Genomic DNA, 26,783 nt, shown 5'->3' on the forward strand with positions numbered 1-26,783 from the left:
GCTACAGGTATGTCTATGCCCACCTGGTACTGTGCCCCCTCAACTGAGCCTGAGCCACTGATGCAGGTTTCGGGCTGGCTTCATCACTATGGACTTGTCTGGCGGTCAGGACCAGTGGCTGGTCACCACCTCACAGCCCAACTGTTACTCCCGAGCACGTGCTGTGATTGATGCTGTGACCTCAGCAAGGCTGCTGCCTCTCCTCCTGTGATGGACTGCTCCCAGCCTGTCTGAGGGAGCAGAAACATTTCCAGAGATATTCCTATTCTAGTTCTTTACTCTTTTCTTATAGACCAAGAAAAATAAAACAGTGAGGTGGATTAATGTGAAATTATGCAGGCATTTTACAGAGCACAACGACAACAAAACTGACAATTCTCCACAGCAAGAACACTATTAGCAGTCACAGTAACACCCATGAAGGAAAAAATCTATTCCTTAAAACAAGGGATAAATTTAATATGAAACCTCTCCAGCTTGAGGTGGAAGCAATAAATCAAAACAATTCACCTCTAGATTCCTCACATGCACTTTTTTTAAATGGTAATTATTTTCTTCCTTGCTATTCCAATGCTGGCACAAAAGAAGTTTAAGCTGAATTTCATCCAATCTTAAAAAACAAATGTTAGCTGTAGTTTAAAATAGTTGGGATTGTTTACTCCTCCTTGGTTCTACATGCCAATTCAAATACTGAAAAAATGATGGAAGCTGCACTGCTGCCAAAACGCGCCTCACGACGGCCGCGTCACGATGCACAGTGCAGAGAAACACCATGATCACTGCTGGGCCATACAGGGTGAGAGGGGTAATTAGTGAACTCTGAGGACGTTCTGGATTCACATCCTCTCCCCTCCATCTGTGCACCTTAATAGAATTAAGTACTCGTTAAATGGGAATGGCCCTGTGCATCTTCATGAGGATGGCAATTTGCTAATTGAATTTGAAGCACACAAGATGCTGAGTATCCTGTTCAAATGCTGGTTCTCAGGTATATATTATGTATATGTATTCGTTTGAATACATGCACATGCTCATCTGTTACCCCAAGTAACTATAAAAGATCAGCCAGAGGGCTTCTGGCCCCCCAAATATAAGCATTTAAGCCACGAGCTAGAAAGCTCAGCAGTTCCAGAGAGGAAACATTTCCCTGATCCCACAGTAAACACCATCACTGATTGAAACACCTGACTTTAGAATGAAAGCCTTTTTTAAAGTTGAAAAAACATTGTGGAGTGCAAACTTTGGCACAAAACTCCTCTTTCACTAGAGCCTACCACTACTGCAAAGCAGAGAGCACGATGTGCTCCATCCACTCTGCCCTGCAGCACACGCTCCACCATGAATTCTTCAGTCAGAGGGCAACTCTCAGGCAGCAGCAAGAAGTGTCTGGGGAAAAAGCAAGCAAGCCAAGAAAAACCAAAATAACCCCACCACCACCACACCACTACTACTACCCACATGTGAAATGTCACCTTTGTTTAGCCCTTGATGCCAAACTCCTGCCAAGAGGTTTAGGAAAAGGCCCAGGGTCCGCAGGAGCAGCTCACATCCAGAGAGTCCAACTCGGGGTGGGGGGAATAAAATCAGCAAACCTGACTCACAGAACTTTCCTTGTACTTCATTTTCAGCAAGCTGTGCTTGTTTCATGAAGCTTTCATGGGATTTAAGTTAAACATACAGCACCAAAATGAGAGTTACAATTTTTAATAGCCTCTCTCCCTGCTAGTAAATGCACTCAACACGTGTGTGCTGACCAAAATCACACGAGAATAACTTCTGTCAAATGCTGCTCAACAGCACACATCAGAGCCAAGCAGATCAAGCAATAAAGATCAAGTTCTTTGTGTAGCAAAGCCAACGTACTGCAATTTCGGTCTGGCAGGTGTTTGTTCTTCATTTGGGGTGCCAGAAGGGGTGCCACAGGGCAATAGCTAACTCCTGCTGCTGAACTCATTAAGATCACAGATGATATTTAGATACTGAATGAGTTGTCACAGACCCAACAAGGTATTTGGGCAGCACAGAGCAAGGTGTACACAAGACACAAAGATCTCACCACAAAAGAATCCACGCTGAGCTAAGGGGACAGTTTTGGTTTAGGAAAATTTAGATGAACCACTCCAAACAGATAAGCTTTCTACAGAGGAGATGCTCATTCACCAAGATCATGGCAAGCAAAAACCCTTGCACATATTGAATGGTCTGATTGATCATAACACGAGTTCTGCAGAACATCTCCCAGCATCATCTATTAGATGACCGCAGGCATAAATATGCTGCATATTCCTAAGAACATCATCTGATCGTTTCCTCCGCGGTTCTGACTCTGATCATCTCCCACATCGTGATCTCAACTCGCTACACGGAAGCCACAACTGCTGGCTTTGCCTTCTGAAGTTCAGGTGAATAAGTTCAGCCCGAAGTTCTAGGTACCTCCTACCCAACAGGGGAGGTACTCACTTGGAGAGGCCGGTGACTGACACTGCAGAACAGCGGCGGTTACGAGTAAACCATCGCGGCAATAAAACCGTTAGCGTAAGGATGTACTTAAGAACATCAGAGACAGCACTTCTGCTTTTATAGGTAAGAAAGCTCAAATGATACACAGCAATAGGCAGCACTCCAGTGCGTTTATAAAAGCCCTTCGTGAGTGTCAGGCAAGGCAACAGGAATCAGAAAACACCTTCAGCCGAGTACGACTGCCTGCACCTCCTGCAACTGCAGGAACCATCTGCTGCTCGTTGCCTCTGTATTTCCACAACACTATCCAGAATTACCACGTTCAGAGAAAGCAAACATGGAGAGGGGGAAAAACACACCCAAAACCCCCTCAAAAAAAGGATTATTTACAGCAGTTCTGTGGTCTCCCTTTTACTCTGATGCTCTATTTAAATATTCTGGCTGCTCTACCAGCCCAGTGAAACTGCCTTTTGTAGGCTGAACACAAAAAGCAAATGGGAGAAAAATTCAGCATTTCTCCCCTCTCAGCCAGAACTCACTGAAGAGAAAACAGTGTTTAAGCAAAGGCCGGGAGAGAGCTAATTACCAAGCACACAGCTGCTCATACCTGGCGTAAAGCAGAGGAAAAAAATACCATACTATGAGTCACCAAACACAGCTCCTAAATCGGGAAAAACCCGTACAAAAATAAACTTCCACGAAGGAGGGACTAGCTCTGGAGAAAAGTACAATGCAGATAAAAAGATCATCATTTCAGAACGAAAAAACCCTTCACAGTTTGAAAAGAAGTTGGGTTTTTTTTCTTGCAAGGCGACTACTAAATATGTATCTAGTTTAAACAGCCTCTCTTCCTGTGGTTTGCTGCGGCTGAATAAGCGGAGACCTTCGACCAGGTTCTTTTTGTCTGCCAGACACTGAAAAGGGACAGGGCTCGTTTCTACCCAACTTCAGAAATCCTTTCTCCGCTGTGTTCCCATTGGTGCCTCTCTCCATACCCCTTCACCACCAGATCCCTGCTCTGTGACCCAGCCAGCGACTGCCCCAGCTTCATGTCAGGCTCTAAACAGGCAGAACTTCCCGGGGCTGCGGGCACACTCACAGCATACGAACGTACAAGTGCTTGTGCCTTGGCACAACAGCACATCTTGCAAAGCTCTATCTGTATCACTTCACACCCATTTTAGGAGTCTCAATTCTCAGTAGCAAGTTGGCAGAATTGACAGTAAAAACATCCCCAGTTTTGCTTCCTCACAGAACACATCACTTGGAATCTTTAACCTGCACCTTCATTATTAACTTTATAGTTTCCCTTCATTCTGCTGGAGTCACTCACAGACTCTCAGGTAGCATTGGAACTGAATTAGGGTGGCCTTAAAGTTGAAGATACTTCATGTAAAAAAGATGGGAGCTGAAAATGATGGCAGGTGTGATAGCTGGTGGTGAGCTGGTACTGCCTGCTGAGGGCTTCTGTTGGGGGTGTGTGGTCTGTTTAGGTTCCATATTTTTTTAACTAGTTGTCCTAAGACAGAGTAAGTTCCCAAACAGCTACAGAACCACTGCTGCTGCCAACACATCCCCTTCCTGAGCCTCAGTAATGCAGAGCTGAATTCCCTTCCATTCTAGCAGATACTGTTATCCAAACACAAAGCCTGGAAATTAAAAACTCTTCCTGAGGAGAAATGCATTGGCTTCAAAACCTGATCCCATGCAGCAGTCTCATTGTAAGATGCAAAATATTCCCAACACATGTCAAGAAACGCCAGAGGAAAGTCCCCTTTACACTCAAATTGCCAGATCCCCTTTACACTACTGCAAGCTGCTTCTCGCTTGTACTCCCACATTTCTTCCCTCCTAAGAGGAATTACTAGAGTTTTGCTTCAGGTTCATTTTAAAAGGAAGTCATTAGATTTGCAATTAACATTCCAAAGAATTGCTTGTTTAACCTTCTCCCACCACTAATCATTTACCCAGTGACAAAGGGAGTTCAGTTGTTTCACAAGACTCTGAGTCCACGCACGACAAGCGCACGAGGAGAACTGCCGAGGGGAGCAGCAGATTCACAGGCTCCCAGGGTTTAGTGTGCATGGAGAAGAGGGACATGTTTCATGGGAAGTCTGACAAGTTTCCAGCTTTCAAACTCGCCTCATATTTCCAGATCTTGCAATTCCAATCCAAATTTGTTCAGCTCAAAAAGAAAAGGTTCTTTTCCATACTTTCTTCCCTTGATGTCTGGAGATCATCAGCACAAAACAAGCTCTTTCCCCCATTGCTCTCAAACCCCTTGTTTACACAGCATCACAGCACACCACAACTCCAGCACAGGCAGCAGGAGACTGATGCTTACAGGAGAAGCAAAACAACAATAAAACAAGCAAACAAAAGAGAGAGGAGAGACATGAACCACACAGCACATCACTTAGTGCTGCTACAGACACCAGCAGATTGACAGAAATAATTATTTATGCTCAGTTGCAGTGTAATTCTTACTTCATCTCTGCTGTGTTCCACAATGTTTTCTTAGGAAGTTTAATCAAATTTTCCAGAAGCTCATTAGATACTTAAATAATGACATGCACACTTAATTTGTTAAAAAGAAACAGACTGGATTAAGGTTGCCTCGTTTGTTAAGCATTAAGCAATTAGATCTTCCTTGTCATTAAAACGGGGATAAACAGGTTGCTCATTTCGGGTGTAAACTGGAACACACCCTCCTGTGCCTTTTACCCACCAACATGGTTCTTCCAAAGGGACATGAGGAGATGGTGGCTACCAGAAAAGGGTTAGAATCACAGAGTCATGGAATGTGTTGGGTTGGAAGGGACCTTTAAAGGTCCTCTGAAGTCCAAACCCCTGCAGTGAGCAGGGACACCTTCACTAGATCAGGTCGCTCAGAGACCCATCAAGCCCAACCTTGAATGTCTCCAGGGATGGGACCCTCCACCACCTCACTTGCAAGGTTGCCCAGAGATCTACCTCAGAGGGAAGAATTTTTTCCTAATATCCAACCTGTATCTTTTTCTAGTTTAAAACCATCATCCTATTGCTCCATGCGCTCTGAAACAGTTCCTGGAAGGACGCTATAATGCCCCCCCTTGCAGCCTTCTCTTCTCCAGGCTGAACCAGCCCAGCTCCCTCAGCCTCTCTTCACAGGAGAGATGTTGCAGCCCTTGGATCATTTCTGTGGCCTCCTCTAAACACACTCCAACAGGTCCATGTCCTTCCTGTGCTGAGGTTTCCAGAGCTGGACACAGTATTCCAAGTGAGGTCTCACCAGAGCACAGGCACAGAATCTCCTCTTTATCTGCTGGCCACACTTCTTGTGGCCTTCTGGGCTGCAGATGCTCATTGGTGGCTCATGTCCAACTTCTCATCCAAATGACTCCTTAGTTACTTTCAGGCTCAGCAATGGTGGGTGTGCCACAAGCAGCTCCCTCTCTCCTGCTGCCTGGAGGGGCTGACCCAGTACACGACCCCCCCAGCTTCCACTGGCACCAGGTTCAGCTTTAAAGACCAAAAAAGGGACAAAGGCACCTACTGGTCCCCTGGAATATCAAAGCTTAGGTTAAGATGGACACAGAAAACCAAGGGAGGGAAAGGGTTAAAAAATATTTTCAAGTAAATAAAAATTACAGAGCTAAACTTCATTGAAGGAGAAGGACAGCAAGCACAGAATCAGCACGCTGACAGCAGCAGCTACCTGACCCTCACACACCTCCACACCTCTCCTCAGCCTTCTAAAGCCCAGAAGAAACAACAGCTATCCTGTGTGAAGACAAAGTGGCTGCAGCTGTCACAGAGCCACCGGTTCAGTCTGATAGCAACTGTGGACTTGATTTCCTCCGGAGCACCGGAATCAGCAGGGGATTCTGGTTAGCACAGAGCAGAGAGTGCTGCAAAGGTGGTGAAACCAAGTGCAGGGAACTTGCACACACACAGAGAAGCAGCACCTGAAAAGGAGAAATTACACATGACTTTGCCCTCCTGTAATGATTGAGTAGGTATTTCCTAGGACTGAATTCACCTAGAACCTTCTCAGCAACCACCAAACAAAAAACCTAAGGCCCTGGCTCCACTCCTGGTCTCTCCTGCTGGGGTTTTGTGACACTACAGCTTTTGCAAGTTGAGCTCTTTACACTCATACAGCTGAAGGGTGGAAGTGTGACACACTGTGCTGGGAGCACTCTCAGACTGCTGACACAAGCCTACGGTGGATGTACTCTAGACAGTCGTGACCCGAACGTCTCTTAGGTGGTTCCCAGCTATCGTGAAGTACAACCATTGTCACACAGGAGCTTCCCTCCCAACTCCCCGTTACTCAGCACTAGGGAGACCACCCTGGGAGTAGAGAGCCCAGTGCTGGGCTCCCCAGTACAAGGCAGCCATGGACAAGCCAGACTGATTCCAGCAAAGGGCTGTGATGATGATTAAGCGACAGGAGTAGGTGTCACACCAGGAGAGGCTGGGAGAGCTGGGACTTGTAGCTCTGAGAAGAGAAGCCTCAGGGGCATCTTTCATTGCATATAGTTATCTGATGGGAAGGAGTAAAGAGGATGGAGCCAGACTTGCAGTGTGATCCAGTGATAGGACAAGAGGGAACGGGCACAAATTGAAATCAAAAAAGAAACCTTTTGACTGTAAGGCTGACTGAACACAGGCTCCCAGGCAGGTGGTGAAGTTTCTACCCACAGTGATAGTCAAAACCCAATGGGACACCATTCTGGGCCACCTGCTCTACTCAACGCTGCTTCAAGCAGGAGGTTTGGACTAGATGCCCAGAGGTCCCTTCCAACCTCAACTATTCTATAATTCTATAATAATTTATCTTTCTAAAACATTAAACCTAGCAGCTAAAATGTAAAGGGAAAGACAATCATCAGAGAAAGGGCAGTAAGGCTTTTTGCTCCTCCTCAGAGCCCTGTTTTAATTACTGAATCTCAAAGTCTCAGGGTGGGAGCTCTGAACATGTAACATTCCAGGTATTTAAAATGCTGCTTAATATGCATCTTTACAACTTTCAAGCCAAACCTTCAGTGTTGCATTTGACTCCTATAAAGAGCCAATTCTAAAAGGTAATGAGATGCTTTAAGGAGTAGGCAAGCATCTAGAGGTTCTGAGAGGTGTCCTAAACATCTGGCTTCTCTTGTAGATAAGATGACTAGAAATCAAAAATCACTGCTGCACTAACAAAGGTGTAGTGCTGTATAAGAATGGCAAGGGCGGTTGGGCTCTGCTTTCTTTCTCCCAAAAATCCCAGAGGCTATCCATTACATTATGTCTAGTGAACACAAGGAGGAGTAAATTGGGTCATCTGTAGCCCAACCAAAAATAAGAAGGATGCAATTAAAGCGATAAAGCAAATTAAAGATTTCGCCCTCCTCTTCCAACACAATTACAAATCTGCATACAGATTGCTCAGAAGTTCTCATCCTTGACTGTAAACTGGCTCTCACAATGAACAAAGTGGTAGTTTCTCTCCAAAATGGTAGTTTCTCCATTCTGTTCCTCCTTAGCCTGTACTGCTATGCAGTAACTACATAAAGAGCAAGCATCGCTTCCCTCGACTGACTTCAGAGACAGCTGGAACAAAGACAGACATACACTACCAGGTCACGTCAGGAATGGTGACATGAAGCCTAAAATTTAGAATATACAAATCCCACTGCATAGCAAACAGGCCAGCTGATCCTGGTTATAAGTTAATTCACCCCAGATAATTCACAAAACACAGTTTCAAGAGACACTCAGCATGCCGTGTGTTCAGAGCATTTAACATTAAAGAGAGAGCCACAGAAAAGAAACCTGCAAGCCTGTTGCTTACAGGGTAGAACTCCAGAGATCGTTTGTACAGAGGTTGAGCTTGGGAAGGTTTACACCTTCACACTGCTTTACAGTTCCTCAAACTGTTCACTGAAGTTGCTGTTTCCATCAGTGTTGTGACCCCTGTCACTTGGAGCACAACAACAACAACAGGCGTGCTAAAGCCAGGGTACACAGCCAGGAAGAAAACAAGGCAAAGCTTCCAAAGAACAGGACTACTTGTGAAATCAGAAAACACCTGTACAAATACTTTTTTTGAAGGAAAGAAAAAAACCAAAAGAAAACATTTTCAAGTGCAGAATAAGTGCCCGAAGCCATACAAATAAAACCAAAACAGGCTAGAAAGAACCAAGCTCAAATGTGCTTCCCTCACCTAACAAAAGGGTTGGTTGGTTGGTTTGTTATCTACACTGGTCCTTCCTAGAACAACAGTTGAAGACAAATATTTAGTATTACTCAAAAGCAACAGTCGCTGTTTAAAGCTGCTCTGCACAGGGAACAGCTCTGTTACCCAGCCCGTGTTTACAACAAAAACGTGCTTTTTCTATCAGACAATTTGTGCTAACTCTGCACCACTGACAGTTCAGTACACTCTGTACCACGGCCCTTGCCAGAAATTCAGCGCTCCCAAAGCTTTTCCTATTTGTTAACCATTTCTTTCAAAATAAAAGAACTAATCACAGTATTTCCACATTCTCTTTACAAATATTTAACAAGAAATCGTTTTGCTTAACAAAAACACAAGGAAAGACTAAAGTAAATATAATAACAGCAGAAGAATTTGAACTATATAAATCATATAAATTGATGTTTTCACTTAAATCCAGAACAGTGTTAAGCCAACCATTACCACATCACTTACGAGAATAAATTCAAGTGAAATCCAAGAGTCTGTAGTAAAGGCTTCTTGTCTTTTCCCCACTCTATTTCCACGGCCCTTTTACAGTTTAATTCAGTAAGGGTGGTCATCTGTTTTTTTATTAAACAAATAGCAATGAAATGCTAGTATATTTACTGGCTTTAAAAGAGGAGGGTAGCTGATTCTATGGTTTAATAAACAGGCTGAGAGCACAGGCACTCCCTCAAGCACAAGCCCAACACCAGCATTTAGAGTAGGCAGAATCACAGAATCTCCAGGTTGGAAAAGATCAGAGTCCAACTCTACTAACCCACATCCCTGAGCACCTCATCTCCCATGTTTTAAACACACCCAGGGTTGGTGACTCAACCCACTCCCTGGGCAGCCTGTGCCAGGCCCTGACAACTCTTTCAGTGAAGAATTCTTTCTTAACATCTGCTCTGACCCTGCCCTGGAGCAGCTGGAGCCCATTGCCCCTTGTCCCATCTCCTGTCCCCTGGCTTGAAGAGACCATCACCCACCTCTCTGCACCCTCCTGGCAGGGCAGTGTAGGGGGTGATAAGGTCTCCCCTCAGCCTCCTCTTCTCCAGGCTGAACACCCCCAGCTCCCTCACCTGCTCCTTGGAAGGTTGGCTGCTCTCTAGCCCCTTCCCCAGCCTGGTTGCCCTTCTCTGGACACATTCCAGGGCCTCAATGTCCTTCTTATGGTGAGGGCCCCAAAACTGGACACAGCACTCGAGTTGCAGCCTCACCAGTGCCCAGTACAGGGGCACAATCCCTGCCCTGGCCCTGCTGGCCACCCTGGGTCTGACACAAGCCAGGATGCCATGGAGGGAAACAGCAATGACCCACACACCTTCAGTGGCTGCCTCCTCTCACCACACCTGACTCCCATCATTTGTGTGCAGCTTCCCAACCTTTGGCAGCCTCCACCAAGGACACCACAAGCCGATGCCGCAGCCGACCCCTGGAGCACGTACACGATGGATTCACAGCACCCTGGCTGCATGAGGTTTGCTGCACACATGAACAGACCACCTGCTCTTGCACACAAAGTCCAAGATTCAGTGAATCTCTTGCACGTTTGAGCCAACACACGAGGCACAAATCCACAGGCACAACAAATGGGGTCTCTTAAGGGAAAGCACCACCAGGACCTGATGCCACCCCCACAGCTCACCTGCTGCAGACCAGTAACAAGTTATCACAACAGTAGTAAGAAGGGTAAATACCTGGTGACTCTGAACACCTACAGTACACCATATGGCCCTGCCAGCTCTGGTACAAGCAAACCAGATTCCTTCAGCAGCACCAGCCACCAGATCTCTGTTCCACACATGTGCTGAAACTCACCCCAGCCCCAAAAGGGGGAAAGCCCCCAAAAGGGGGCTGAACTGAAGGGTCACTGTTTAAATTAATCCCAAGTTGTGCATGGTGAGGCCTTCTGGTCCAGCTGAAGCCCCAAACTTCATGCAGGTACATTCTACAAGCCAGTTACTTTCATCTACTGAACTGCTTTTATTTCACTCACTAACATAGATACCACCTCCAAAAAACAAATTAATCTACTTCCATGAAAACCGGGTGATGTTCTTTCTGCTGTGCCCCAGCACCTCTTTTGTGTCTCACCCTCCTCACTTGGACACTGCCCAGGGCAGCCAAGCTCCCTGCAAAGCCTCTGTTAAATAAACTATCACTACATAAACACAGCTACGCTTCCACAGCACGTACGTTCCTGAAAACTCCCTGTAATCACTGCCCAGCTGCAGCACCAAACAGAAGCTACAACTGAAGTTGTGGTACAAGGCAGGAAAAGTTTTCTGACTTTAGAGCCTCAGGGTGTTTTTATTTGACTGCAAAATTCCCTATTTCTGACATGACAGGGATTTGCAATTGCAAATGCTGAACGTGCTACAGCCTGAGACAGTACCTACCAAGTGTTCCTCTACACATGGACAACCACCGTGAAGAAAGCTTGAGGCTTTGTACTCCAAATGCACACTGTTTTCTTTTGTAATACATTTATACAAGATATCTTCACTCCTTCAATTTCCTGCAAGCTCTATCTACTCAAAGGCTGTTTAAAAGCTCTAGTTTCTAGGATTTTCTAAAATTTTTTAAAAAAATTTAGACTCTCAGCCCAGATGTGGCATCAAAAGCACACAGTGGGGTATCTTCCTACAGCATTACTTTCAGAGGTCTTTGTGTCATCATCCAACATTCTTCAGCACATGAGGATTAGCATGAAGACCTAGCTGTGAGCAGTGTGAGCAACAGAAAAGGTCAGTGGATTTCTGCTATTTTTAAACAATTCCACAAGAGCTCTCCTTTTCCCAATTCATCCCTACTACCAGACTACAAAGGGATAAGCAAGCAAGCCTTAGCCTTCATCCATCATTGCACTGCCTCCTTGTTTATCACAACAGATAAAAGCAACCATGGACCAGAACTCCCTCCTCCTCAGTCTCACATCCTGGATTAACCTCCCAAGTTAAAGTGCTGTGGGCTGTGTGGCCAGGGGGGAACGCTAAATACAAAACCAGGCACCTTGGCTTGGCTTGGGTACCTTGGATTCCTGGTTACAATCAGCTCAGCAGCTCAAGATCCCAAAGCAGGAGTCACCACTAATGTCTTCGGCCACAGTAATCTACAGGAGAATTTGCAAACCACTGTAAATACCCAGGAAAGATCCAGTATAAAGGTATCACAGATTCAACACCCAGGCAGAGCTTCTCCATCCCACTAAGAAACCAAGATTCCATTTGTTTTGCAAACTGGTTAATGTTCCTCCAGAGACCAGAACAAGCAGACACTGGAAAAGCTGTCCCTTTCCAGCAATGGTCCTGCCAGTTACTTGCTCTTACACCACGACTGCTGAGTAGGTGCAAAGCTGATACAAGTATCACAAAAAGCCTTTTAATACACAGTACAGGTAACAAGAAAAAAAGGGGTCTAGGATACAGTCCTCCATCATTCCAAAACGGGTCCTTTTCAGTGGCTACCTGGGATTAACCAGCCCCGGTTCCACAGAGCTCACACACACTGTGCTGTCACATGTAAGCTGCAAATGCCAGAAAAGAAACAGACCTGCTGACAGCATCACTTTAAGACAGGAGCAGAAGGCAAACACTACAGCTCTGTCTCATATGGAGCAGCACTAACACCAATCCACAGCAGTTTGTTCCAGCGTGAGATTACGAGACAGCACAATAGTACATAAACCTTCTTATATGCAGATCACTTCAAAATCAACTGCCAGAGAGCCCTGCTCCACAGCTAGTGCCAGTTATCACTCTGAATGGATGAAAACCTTCACTTCCCCACACCAACGTTTAGAATAAACAAGCAGGAGGAAGCAAACAGAACCATTCATGAAAGCCATCACATAAACTCTCAAAACAAGACTTATTGTAAAGTAGTTGTAAAGATAAAATTGAATGTATGAACACAGCAAGTGTAAAAGAATGAAGGTGGCTGATGATATCACATAGCAAACACCTGATGACTTCATTAAACACAAAAGCTTCCTTTTCCATAAAAAATGATCCACGACCAGCAGCCAAGTTAATACTTTAAAACCAATAAATCAGAGAGAGATTGAGCTAACAAAAGCCTAGTGAAAGTCTTAACCATTGCAGGACAGGGGCAGGGGTTTTTTACAAAGCAGCAGCAAAACCTGAAGCTGCTCCTGATGCAGCCAAAGCATAAGTGTCAATACTGAACGTGATCAATCCAAATCCCACTATCTGGGACAGGAGCTGAAGAGTCACTACGACACTGCCTCAGGTTACAGATCTGTTACTTCTGCTTTAAAACGCTCTGCACTGTTCTCTTAAAATTTCCATACTGCAGGCTGAGACCTGCTTTTCCCCAGCCCCGTTCCCAAGGGGAGACTCTCAGCCCATTAGTTACATAAACTACTTCTATAGTCTTACTCACCTCAGTAGGTCATCTAAATATATGCACCGAGACTCAGAACCTGCAGTGCAATCAAAGCACTTTTTCTAGAACAGAAGAGCTGACAATTTATAGGCTTTCAGCTTTGCATGCTTTTATCGGGCTAGTTAGTTGAAAGAAAATGCACACATAATTACTTAATCCCATTAAAACAAAGACAAATGACAGTACAAAACTACAGAGCTCAGCAGTTTGGGCAATGAAAGATTCTGAACCAACGTCGTAATGAATCACGCGGCCTTATCAGTGTGCAGCTCCTTCCACATCCCTCTGCTAGTTCAGCTAAATCAGCATCATGGCTCTTGTATATACCATTCAGCTATATAAAATGGTATCTTTAATAATGAATAGCTGCCATAGATTTCCAATGTATGAGCAATCCAAGGTCTCTACTTTTCCAGCAAAGTGATTATACGTCAATTAAACCCAGCAATGAAATTCAGATGAAAATACTGAAATTCAGTTGCTGCTTCCTGATACTTGGGGAGGGACAGGGAGGACAAGGAGGAGGCCTGCAGAGACAGCAAGTGCTAAGGTTCTAGACACTGCTCAGGAGAGGCAGAGGAGGTTTTGCAAAGGTTTGTCTGGGTTTGGTTGGTTGGGCTTTAAACCCCCATCTACCATGGGCCTCCCACAGACCGTGTGCTTTGGCCTGTTTTGAATTGACAAACTTATGTTAAAAGACAAAGTGTAAACGGTTCTCAGTTCCTGACAAGGGAATGAACAAGGGAACAAACGCCTTAGCTAGCAGATATTGACAGGTTTGCTGCTAAACTTAGAGATTAGGGGGAAGTTTTACAGAGAGAGTGGTAACAGGCTACCCAGAGAGGGGGTGGATGCACCATCCCTGGTGATGTTCAAGGCCAGGTTGGATGGGGCCCTAGAAAACCTTGTGTAGCTCCAGGCCTGGAGGTTGGTGACATTCAGGAGTACCACTGGAAAGGGCAGGATTTCTGGTTAAGCCTTTCATCATCCTATCACCACCCAGCCCAGTCCCAGCACAGCCATCGCTTAAACAGAGCGCACAACACTCAAATACAGAAGCTGTACCTGCTTTACAATCACACAGCTCATTACCATGGTACTATCAGATGCAGCATCCTTCTGATAGAGGGGAGACAAAAACCCCCCACACACAGTTCCCCCTCATTTGATTTAGCAGAGTCCAGGGAATTCTGTTGACATACATGGCAAAACATTGCATGGAATAAGTTTTATTGAAAACAGAAGGAGCCAAGAGACTTAACTTCCATTCCCCAATTGGGTAGCCAACCCTCCAGCACCATAAACATGTAAGACTAAGCCCTCCTGTTCCCCCTGCAGACACAATAACAATTTTCATACTTCCCACCTCTTTAGAGAGCATTAAAAAAACACAGGAAATTCTTAAAGCCCTTGAAGTAAAACAAAAGACCCAACACAAAACCCACTGTACAATGACACTTTCATCACCTATGAGCTAAAGTTTCCCTTGGCTGTAAAAAAGGTCATACTTCAGTTTCAGAAAAGACAGAGCATCTAAACTGTCATGAGTTATAAATTCCTTGAAAAATGGAGATGCATATTTATTTCTTGGAGTTCTTCTTAGAAACCTCACCTTCTGCTCCTTCTTCTGAGCCCACATTTTTTTAATACACACCCCTTAGTACAGGATCTTACAGTTGTCTCCAGAGAGGTGAGGTGATAACTTTGCCTGGTTACTTGTTGGTACCCACCCACCCGTTCCTTACACAATCTGCACCATTTCCACTCTACCCCTCTGTCCCACAGCAAAAACTGCTCAATAGACTTGTGGAAACCCCGGGACAGATGGCAAATAGGGTGCCAGCAGGAAACACAACTAAGGGCTTCAAAAGTCTTTCAGCAAAAACAGCAATTTTCAGGGAATTTTCAGATCTCTTCCATGCAGAGGCAGGGACTTCAAGCCATAGAATGGCCCATTAAGGGGATGCCTCAGTTTAACCCTGCCAGGTCACTGAAGTAGCAGTGGACTCGTTTTAAGACAGATTTTGGAGGGTAAAAGGCAGAAGCAAGCCAAGGGCTGCTCCAGTCCTCACCATCAGCTGTAAAGAGACTGTAAGAGTGACTTAGCTGGGGTGCAGGCTGGCCTGAGACAAGAGGACAGAGACAACCAAAGGGAGTTTTCATGACTGAAGTCAGTGCTGTGACACCGACAAGCCGAGCGCAAGAGGCTCCGTGTCAGTCACACTCACACTGCTCAGTTAAAGTGGAAATAATTCAAAGTGCTGGTTAGATCAACAAGAATGCAAAGAGCATTTCAGCAGTGAGCCCAGCCTCCAGTGCATGCTTCTCCTTCCAACTACTCAACGTTAAGGACTGAAAAAAATCAATTTAACACTGTTCCACTGGATGTTCAAACTCTAGTTGGCATTAAATGAGTGACTGTAACACACAGTTGCTCACTGGTGTTGGTCTGGTGGGGTTTTTTTTTCAAAACAGAGAACTAATGTTTAACTAAGAGCAAGCCTCCACCCTTTTCCTACTGCAGCCCACAATTCCCAAGGGCAAAGAGCAAAGGTAAGAACTCAATCTCACTCTTGAGCCATCCTGTGTAGCACAGCTCGACAGCTTTCCACTCACTCCTCCTAATTCTATGCAAGAGTATGTTTTTGTTTGCATATTTATGGCCTGCTGTTTCCCAAACGACATATTACAACCTCGGTGTGCCCTGTAGTTTCAAATAAACATCAGGAAACAGACTTCATGTTTCCAAACCTTCCTTCTCCATGTACCATATCACTGCTTACACTTCATGGCTGACCACTGGCACACAGAACCATACATCAGATCTCACTCAGAGCTGCCACACGTGCACCTCTCTAGGCATCCAACCTACTTGTGATGCCAGTTACTGCCAACTCCATGGATACTTAAGAGCACAAGTATAATTAAGTCCACTTAAAAATGAAACTAGTCTCCATGCTGAAGTGTGAAAATTTCTTATCAAGACATATTACCTTTCATAAGAGCATTCAAACAAAGTAACTTCTATGCAGTGAAAGACATCCCTCTAAGGAAACCTCTGGGTTAACTGTGGAAGAGCCAGGTTTCTAGGTTTTCTATTCACAACCCAGTAGCATGTGTATGTCACTGAAAGTTCATTAATCACTCGGTATTTGCCATGACCAAACCTCCACTGTATGCAAGTGTTGTTATTATTTTTGAAGGTGACATTTTATCTATATTTAAACCTGAAATTTAGCCCTAGATCTTACCCTGTGTTCTTACCATTACTCAGTAAACGAAGATACAAACATCAGTAACGAGCTCCATAAACACAGATTTCACTTCCAGCTAACTTAGATTTACTTCACAGAGCTAAGAGAGTTCATTTCACTGGGAAAAGAAAAAAAAAAGCTTCCCTGCAGCAAACAACATCAACTACTGCGATGATATTGCCCAACACATCGCTGGAAAATAAATTCTGCTGATTGGATTTTTTCATTTTCCTCCCTCAAGCAGCACTTTTAAAAATACAATCTTTTAATGATTGTTTAATTTTCATATAACTAGAATATAAATCCTTTACATACTGCTTTGCTGCAGCTGCAGTATAATGTCTCATTTTTCATGGAAAAAACCTAATTACGTGGTTCACTGAGTTGCCTGTGGTAACACATCAATTTTATTTACATTCAAAAGTTGGACTTCAGTTTGGTCTCAACACTCTACTTAATTCCAAGCACATTTTACACAATAGTTCTCTCTGATTCATTAGTAATACCTCACTCCAGCTTGTATTTGAAAAGGACTCTGACCTATTCTGATCCTGGTTGGGATTTCCAGCCCTTTGGGTGCAGTATCACATCAGTAGCACCAACTCCTTAGCACCCTTAAATGCATATGGTTTGCTCTGAAGTCCACAATCAGGCTGCAGAAGAGACAATGAACTGGCACAGCAGAACACAAATATCCACGTTTCAGAACTCTGTTGTGTTCAGTTATCTACAAGAACACAACAGAAAAAAAACAACAGCTATTAAAACAGCTGTTAGCAATAGCTAATAAAACATAAAGATTAATTACTCAACATTTCAACTCTTTCAATTGAACTAAGCCTAGAGTGTGAAAGCAGGAAGACAAAAAGGAAGAAGTACAGTGCTCAGCAGAGGATTTCTTGGCTTCACCTTCCACCACTGTCTTTCCTTCCAATTCTTTTCAGAAAGCAATTTGCTGCAACTAGCAGTAAAGCCTCCACATTCCCAAATATTGAAAATTATCATTCTCAGGAGATGGAAAAAAATACTTTAGTTACTTTTTAGACTTGGCTATTGCAGACTGTAGCAAGGGGGAAAAACAGCGTGTCAGAAGGGTACATCACTGATGGACTAGAAGGGATAATGAATTCCTGAAGGCTGTATGTATTCATCCAAGAGCGCTCTGAACACTGAGATTCCCTGCTAAGGTTGAGAGAAAAGCTGCCCAACAGAAGAAGAATTAAGGAAGAGGTAAGTGCAATCCCACTTCTAACTGGGAGACACAGATTAAGTTTTATTTAAAAATCCTCCAAACTCATACCCTTGTCATCTAGAAGCACCAAGCAGTGTTGAGGTAAACACAGGGAAGAACTGGGGGTGGTGGGAAGAATGTTTATTTTAAAGAGAACACAAATATAATAAAAGGAAGACATCTTGCCCAGACACAATACGGCTCTTGTCAACTGCATGTGTATAAAAGGAGTTGGCATTTTCCCATGAAGCAATTCCTTAATCCCAAATGATGGCATAATAACCTCATTTAATATGCCTCCTTAAAAGAAGAAGTTTATTTTGTCTAAGCTAAACTTCAACTGGCAATCACCGGCCACCAATTAACAGTGTCAGCTGTAAGGGTCACAGAACAATTCTGCAGGCTGAGAAAGCCTGGGCTCACTTCTAAATCCCATCTTCTCTCCAAAAGAATGTAAAAGTTTAACTTTGTTTTCATCTCTTTGGAAATAATTTATGCCAGGCAATTAAGAAAATGCAAATGACTTCATCTTATTGAAAGTAATCAACCCAGAAGCAGACTTTTCAGTAAGTTAATATTCCAATAAAGTCTTCTGTCATATGAACCTACTTGCTAATTCCACTCTTAACTCAAGAGCCGGTAATTAACCATTTTCAGATTTAACTTCAAATTATTAATAAGTGGTACTCAGCTGCTTGATATTCGCCGTTCTCTCTCAAGTGAAAGCCTTCAGAAATCTTCCTCCCAGTTCAGCTCCTGTGAGACTCCTTTTCTTCCTCATCCACAAACTGTTTTCCCATACATTAGCTGGTCTTGCTCCAGACAATGCCAAGCACGACAACACTTACTGGCTTTATGTATTGCAGAGATGTAAAGCAAACTGCTGTTCCACGCCTGCACACCCTCCCACTAAGCTCCCCAAAGCAGGAAACAAGGAGAGAACCTCTGGGTAGCGTCGAGATAGTTTCAGAGCAGGACACAACATTCCCTTCCCTCCCACTTTCATGCTCTTAGAATAGAAGGAAAGGTTTCAGACCACTTCCATTAAAAACAACCTATTAATTTGTATACCCATTCCACTGGAAGGGGTGCTTACTCTTTACGCTTCACACACTTCAGGTGGGTTTTGACAGACAGGAACATCCTCTCATTCAATAATTAACAGATCTCATCTCTCCCAAAAGAGTTTCCAATTCCTTACAACTACAGCAAATCAAACATAGCACCTTGAAGGAACCTTAAACAGTCTACGTTGAATTGAAACACAACAGAGATTTCTCAGTGCTCCTTCATTCTCTTTTACACAAGTGAAACAACAAAAAAAAATATATCTTTTTTTATCCCAAAACTCAATTCTTCTGTTATTTTTCTTCAAATCCTTAATAAATGCTGAAAAGCACAATCTACTCAAAACTCACAGGTTAAACATCTACTTAGAGGAGTTAACTGATAAAATATTTAATACACGAGCCTCAAGACCTCACTGAGCTGTAATAAAAACTCCTAAGTTGAGCTTTGGCAAGTCAATTCTTCTGGGGAAGCACCCTGAAAGCAGCGCTGCCACACTCGGTTCCCCGCAGGTGACAGTCTGCCCATCAGCATTTGCAGGTAGAGAAACAAGAGGAGAAATTAAATCCGGGCCACAACTATACAGTCTGACACAGACACCCTGCAAAAAGCTTTTCCTGCAGTTAAACATCTTTTCCTCTCCACATTAATCAGCACTTGGGGATTCCAACCGTGCCGGCCCAGTATGCCAAGAATTCATAAACAGGAATGGACTCAAGCTCCGTGTTCTTCCTGTCACGGACCAAATCTGAATTAAGTTTTGAAACTTACCAAGCTGTGAATATCCTGAACAACAATCCTACAGGAAAGATCTACCTAATGAATACAAGATCATCTATTCTTCACAAGAGCTTTCATTAAAAACCTTTGTACAATATTGGATGTAGAACATCAGGATATTGGGATTGTTTGGGGGGGGGGGAGGAAGCAGCTCCAGCAATTAAGGGATCAAGCACTATACACCAAACAAAGGCTTTGGCTCAAAAGAACTCCACCTGCAGAACAACCTTATCCTTCTGTACACCAGTTTTCATTCACAAAGTCACAGGGGAACAACTCTCAATCTGATCTACTTAAGGGGAAAAACATCTCTAAGTGACTTTTAAGTGAGGGCAAGTCAAGAGTTAACCACAACTTCACCGGCAGCTCAAGGATGATTGTCCCAAGTGTAGCAAAATGCTAAAATTCTATTTGGTTCCTCTCCACAAGCTTTGTTAAGCTTCTGTTTTGAACCTCTGTGATGAAGCACCTGTCACAGTGCAGGGGTTTCACTTCTCTGCCATGCGGTGCTCGGGCCAGCAGCAACGGCTGCAGGGTACAGATGTGTGTCTGGGCTTTCTCACTGATGCCTGAAGTTCCTCATATTCATCTGTCTTGTCTCCACAGAGGAACACACGTGATGGCAATCCCAAAGACCTAGCAGAACCAGTATTTTAAGGCAAACAAGTCAACAGTTCTTCAAATTTAAGTGCAGCCCTCTCTCAGATGCTTGGGATCTTCCTTACTTGTTTCCAAGGTGCTGTCTAACATTCTGATGTCTTCCAGAGTCCCCCTCCAGGGTCAGGACTACATCCTCAGTAGCAACACACATCAGACGGCCAACATCATTCCTGGTAATTCAAATATTCTGTGCCACAGGTGCAAGAAAGCTGAATACATCCCAGAACTCAATATGCAGATGACAAATTTACAGACAAAACTGTCATGGCAAAAAGGTTGTTTAAAGTGTCAGGCATAAGTATTCTTTGCAAAAGCAAAGGTGGCAACTCAGGAACAGCTCTCACCTGCTTACGATTTACATGGAATACACAGGGTACATGGAGGGAAGGTGGGGTAAAGAAAAAACCCAGGAGTCAAGTAAGGCTTCTCTCTGCTGCTCCAGATGGTGTTTGGTCACCAAATGCAAATCAGATCCCTGCAACTTGCAAATCTACAACTTTCCTGTCAAGAGACCTGCCAACAGTAAGCTACTACCTCCTCTCCATTCCACTTCTTCTGCAGAATTTCCTACAAAATGGGGTTTATGTGGAAAGGTACAGCAGCCCTAACACCTGCCAAACCTCTTCAGGCAGGAATATCGTTAAGTAGTATTTACCCTGTGTCGTGATTTAGCCCCAGCCAGCAGCTACACACCACACGGCCAGGGGGGATGGGGAGCAGAATAGGAAGGAAGAGGTCCAGCTTGTGTCCTTGAGCTAAGGACAGTTTACTGGGACAGCAAAGGGAGAGGAAAACAACAACAGAATATACCCAGCAGGTGATACCCAGCCAGCACTGTTTGCTCACAGCCCAGAACCTGACACCCAGCCCCTTCCAGAGCAGAGATTCCTCCTCCTGGCTGCCCCCCAACCCCACCCTAGTTATACCCGAGTGTGATGCCATATGGTACGGAACAGCCCTCTGGGTCAGCTGTCCTGGCTGTGTCCCCTCCCAGCTTCTTCTACCCCAGCCAAAAGCCCAAACAAACACCTTGAGGAAACAACACTTCCACAAACTGAAACACTCAACTTTTTCAAGCTTGCTTTCTCACCCCCCCCACCCCCTCAGTGGCTCCACAGCAATCAGCTTCTTTCACTTGGGACAGAAAAAAGATCTTGTCTGTCTTCAGCTGTAAAATCCAATCACAAGAAACCCCAGAACACGCTGAGGCTGGCAGGAAGGAGGAGTGTAGAAGTATGTGCAAGAGACAGACCTAAGAGATCCACAGCTGTCTAGCTAATCCGACTACTGAAGTGATCTATAGCAGTTCTGCAAACAATTGTTTTTACTTAATCTCCCATGACAGCACTTAATTATCTACACAGTTTTGGAAAGCTACTACCTAATCAAGAGTTCTAGTATCTCATGTTTATAACCACTGAGTTGTTTTCCCTATGACTATTGGCTATTCTTCTGTTAAAGGCAGATTTTTGCTTCCAAACTCATCTATCCTGAAGGCTATAAAGATAAGGCACCCCACACAGTTCATCTGCAAAAGCTTAAAAAGTGTTTTGGAAAGAAAAGTTTGGGTCTGGACTTCTCATTTTAGTAAACATCAATCAAGAGCTGAGGGACACTGCTGTTTAGGAAAACCACTAATTCCAAGTTAGACTTCAATGAATAAAAGATAAAAAGTTAAAAAAAAAATTGTGGCAACTTTCACTTATTACCTTAATGAAATTTTTTTCTTTTAAAGCAAAAATTCCAGGCAGGAAATGAGAAACCCCAAACATTGTAAGCAATTTCCTACTTGGTAAGAATTCACCATCTTATTAGCAGTCCTGCTAATAGTCGTGCTTCCTGAAGCACCCATCTGTCCTTTGAGAAATCTGAAGATGTTTCAGATAGACTCTAGTCTTCCACCTGGATTTACAGTGTCAGGGTTCTGGGACTTGTGCTCTTGTGTGTACAAAGACAGAACACCTACTCCATTGGCTGAAGGGTAAGTTACTGAGCACAGTGACAATCCAGCCCTGGAACAGGGCTTCAGGCCAGCACAGCCTATTGCACAGCTCGGTTATACCAAACCCAACAGGCTGCTATGGTGGCTCAGCTGACAGGCAAACGAGTCACCATGCTTCAGTACCAACTCTTGTGTTTGCCCACATACAAAGCCTTTTGTATTTTCAGGAGCATGTAAAAATCAGGGAACTAATTTAAACAAGCAAATACTTCAGCACTGTGCCATGCTTATACAAGACAATGCTTATACAATACAATAAAAAGCAAAATAACCTTATTTCTTCTGCATGAAACGTTGCCCAGCATCCTCATCCTGTTTCAAGGGATCCATGTATACAAATGCCTTGCTCTGGCAGAATCTGATGCTCAATATTTTGTCAATGCTGATGTTTGATGCTAAACTATTACTGAGGAGAGCAAGACAGCTCCATCAGCAGTAAAAGTTATAATACCTTTACAATTACATCCCTTTATTAACTGAGAAGTCCCTACAGGCGTTTCAGTGTGCTTTCACTATAGAGCATGGAAAGCCATCACTGGGTGATTTACACACATCACAAAGAACTCAAAAGCCTGCAGTGTGAAGGAGCAGAAAAGGAGATTAGTTCCCACACCCTCGTAGGGTCCTGACAGCTAGCATGAGTGTATTGCTGCTTCTCCTGTCCATTACCAGGTGCTTCATTCCCCTAAACGAGTTATGCATAGTCATCCCTTCATCTCCAAACTCAACGTGCATCCCTTCACATCCCTCTGCACATCCTTTTTGCTTCAGACACTAAATTGGAGCGAGCATCACAGGTAAGGACCACTCAGTGACAGTGTTGGTGTACCAGGGCAGGCAGAGCTGCCCTGCCGTCAGGCTGTTCAGCATCAACGTGATGCTGGTTGCCCTGGACACCTGAACAGTGCTCTTGCAGACAATTTTCAGATTTAATTCCACCTAAAAACTATTGCACTGAAGGCTTCAGCCCAGATGCTTCATGAAATTTTGGACCTGGAAAAAGCCATGTGGGATCAATGGCCTCTTTGCTGTACTCTGTCCCATGTACACTCCAGCAGGTTCAGCTATTCATACATTTCAGAGTTCCACCATACCCTTATGCCTGGAAGCAGGAATATACTGTTGTGACCAAGATGTTAGATCTAAACAAACTGCATCAACATACAACAGAAACAGCAGCTCTCACCTGCAACTCCCCTCAAATAAAAAGACACTTTAGTCCCATATTGAACTATTAAATAAACCCCATTTCGCAAAGAGAAACGCATGTATTATTAAAGCTTTGCTGGGTGAGTAGAAATATTACCCATGCCTTCATTCAAAACAGGTGCCTGATGAAAAATTCATGTGTGTGGAATGGCTTGGTGTGTGGAATGGCTTGGTGCAGCACTTCCCAGCCACCTCGTTAATTCTACATGCTCACACAGCTACCTGCACGAAACAGGCCCAACGATACGCTGGGTTCTGTACCTGTGATTTCACAGGCTGTGGTACCCAATGAGCAGCCTGGCATTCATGGAAGTGTGAAGTTTGCTGCAGTCTGAAGATGGATGGTTAGAACAGGGTGACAAATTGGAAAATGAATACAGCACAGCCCAGGACCAAACCAGTGGGAGGCAGAGGTGGGGAGAGGAAGGACAACCAAAGCCCACCTGATAAACACAACAGTCTATATATCCAAACTGGCACACAAATTTCTTCACTAAGTAACCAGAAGGGCAGCAGGAAGAAAATTTATTGCAAAAAAACAAGCAATTGATGTTTATATTATTAATTTGGAGGTTTTCAGTAATTACTATTATTATTCCATGCCTGGTGAACTTCAGTTGTGTTCCTCCAAGACAAAACAGGTAGACCAGAGATAAAATTCATGTAGCCTAATAAAACACCTTTTACAAGTGTAGTTTCAGGCAAACCAGGTCTACACATGGCAATAGTACACCACTGAAAAGAAATTAATATAGAGTGGGTACAGTCAAAGCCAAAAGGGATAACAACAGATATTTAGGTTTGTTCTATCACTTTAAGGCTACACATTCTGGAGACCCTGAGGACAATCCATGTTGCATAAAGCTTATAATCACATAAATTTATCATTGTCACCTTTGTCCTACCTTCTCCTTCCTTCCATTACATTGACTTGTTGCAACTTGCTTCCATTTAGACCCAAATCCTGTAGCATGACCAACATGGCAAGTTCTGACCTTGCAGATTTACCCATGGTGCCATGGAATTTACCTGGCTCTATGGCACAGGTGTTCTATTCCACAGACTATTACTTTAGGCCAGAGGATAATTTTTTTATTATCATCCTTTGCACCGGAATTTACTTTACTTTTACAGCATACCTGAGATTTGACACAAATCTAAGTAATTATCTCACATATAGGTCTCCTAAGTTGGTTTTAAAATTTAATTTTGCCTTTTACCTGCAGATGACTTGCAGAGAAAAGGTAAATTTACAACCTTTTTTTTTTTTTTCTCCCTTTAGGTCTTAAAACACAAGTTGTGACAAAACCACACACGGTGGCAAGTCAAAGCCTTTAATGACAAAGCCCCTTTTTGCTGGAAGAAACATAAATGAATCAAGAAGCAAAGAAAGAGTGTAACTTACTGTGCAGCTCACGATGGATCACGTCTACAAGGTTTGGCTCGTCTCCCCACCAGAATATCCACAGTTCCTTACAATCCGGTTTGACGTCCCGGCGCCACACACAAAGCAAATTGGCCTGCAAGCAGCGGATGAAGCTGAGCAGGATTGGATCATCCTGGGCTGGGGCTGAAATGATAGGGCCACAGTCCCCATGACCTTCAAAATTGTACCTACGCCATTTGATGCCTGTGAGTTCAGCCTACAAAGGGGGAAAAAAAAGAAAAAGCACTGTTAGATCATTGTTTTCAAGATTTTGTTATATTCATAGTACTAGCTTGGTTTATTTTCATTGTTTAATTCCCATAGTTTAGCTCTAAGCAGCCAAAGTTAAAACTCCTCCTGTTTCCATATTTCCTTCTTTTTCTCCCAAGGAAAAAAAATATTAGAACCTGCACTGAATAAACCCAGCTTATCCCTGCATTTGGGTTTTTCACCACAACCTGACTCATTTCCAGCAGAATCATTCGTTTCTAAACTTACTGTTATCTTCTTGTAATCTCAAAACGGATGGAAAAACAAAGAGGGAAAGGGAATGAGGTCCATTCCCTACATGCTGTTTGGTGGTCAAGCGAGTTTGGGTGAGACCAAAAGTTGACCTCTTGAAAAGTTACAAACAGAAAGTACTACAGGACATGAGAAACCAAGTGACTTAGTGAAAATGGTGCAATAGGATTTCATTTTGGGATGATACAAGTTTACCACACACACTTTTTATTTCGCTCACATGAACAAAAGGGAGACACAGAAAGTTGCTGTTTACTCTCCTGAGCAAACAGAATTCTCTTATTAACCATCAGATAAGAACAGAAAGAGCAGGAAAATGGTTATCCAGGCTTTTAGGAAATATTTTCTTCTACAGAAGTTGAAAAACCTGAAGGAGTGTAGGCATCCTGCTGCACAGCAGTGGGAACAAACAGCTGCCAGGGAAGAAGCCACCAAAGCACTCAGGCACAAAGGAGCTGGCAGGTGGAACCAGGTCAGCAGAGCAAAGGTTCGCTTTGCCCCCCCTTCTACCTTTAACAGCAGACACTCTCAGCTGTCACATTCAGTCTCCCTTCTTCTCCAGAAGTGTCCAGATTTCTACCTTTTTATCTACTTCTGTGCACCTGCTCATCACCCTCGTCCTTTCCCCTCCCCAGCCTGCTGCCTGGTTTCCCCTCCCACTTCTCCTCCGCTCCCAGTTTGCCCTGTCCCAGTTTGCCAGACAGCTGCTGCTGGGTACCCCTTTCCCTCTACCTTCCCACCCTTGGCCTCTTGCCCAGGTCACAAGGCCAGGGGAACCCTCCTCTGACTTTTAATCTAGCGGGTGGAGGCATCATTCTCAAGCAAGGAAGCAGCACCTATATACTGTGTTCACAGCGGGCTCCTGTTCTAGTTTCTGCTCCGTGTTACCACATGCTCACTCCTTCACTGGCAGTATCCACACCTGACGAGTGGTCTGAAGTGGTGGCACAGGAAAAGCCAGCTGGGCTGGAAACACTCAAATGCAGCATCGACACCTTGGACAGGAGAAGGAGCTGCAGGATCGTGAAGAGGAAAGACACTGCAGGAGAACACGATCCCTAGGAACAACCCCCCCCCCCCCCCCCCCCCCACACACACACCTCACAAGTAATAAATTAACTGGTATCTACACAGTAAACACTCCTTTCACTGGACAATGCCTATAGATAATACCAAGAAAAAGGGTGGCATTTTACCCCTAAAGAAAATGGGAGACTTGCAGATCCCATATTCCTCCCATTCTCCTCATCTGTACAAAGCCATTTAACCCAGTGGCTCACACTGCTCCTCCAGAGCCCTCCTGCACATCTCCCTTTTCATCCCCATGAGCTCAGTTCATTTCAAATTTAAACACCAACGTTTCCTTTCCTTACCCACAATAACTGGAACTTGGCTGCTACTTGTCCAAGAGCAGGCTAGCTAACTGCTGGGGAGCTAAAGGTCACCAACCACACAAGCAAAAAAGGCTGGTATTTCTTTGATCCTATCAATGTATCCTCGAGAAGAGCTTCACCCCATTCTGCCTGTATGCTGCCTGGCACAGCAGGGTTCTG

The 26,783-nt window shown here is 44.1% G+C and overlaps 1 protein-coding gene across 1 annotated transcript in view; it reads right to left on the bottom strand.

Moving 5' to 3' along the window:
• Window positions 1-26,783, bottom strand: part of MED13L (mediator complex subunit 13L) — a gene marked incomplete at its 5' end in the record, with an annotated part of 193,290 nt that overhangs the window by 149,131 nt on the left and 17,376 nt on the right. Inside the window, one exon of the mRNA XM_084271900.1 lies at window positions 24,688-24,925. Coding sequence (XP_084128026.1) covers window positions 24,688-24,925 — 238 coding nt within the window. The remainder of the gene's footprint in view (window positions 1-24,687; window positions 24,926-26,783) is intronic.

Source organism: Gallinula chloropus (assembly GCF_964237585.1).
Source record: "Gallinula chloropus genome assembly, chromosome: 17".
Classification (NCBI taxonomy): domain Eukaryota; kingdom Metazoa; phylum Chordata; class Aves; order Gruiformes; family Rallidae; genus Gallinula; species Gallinula chloropus.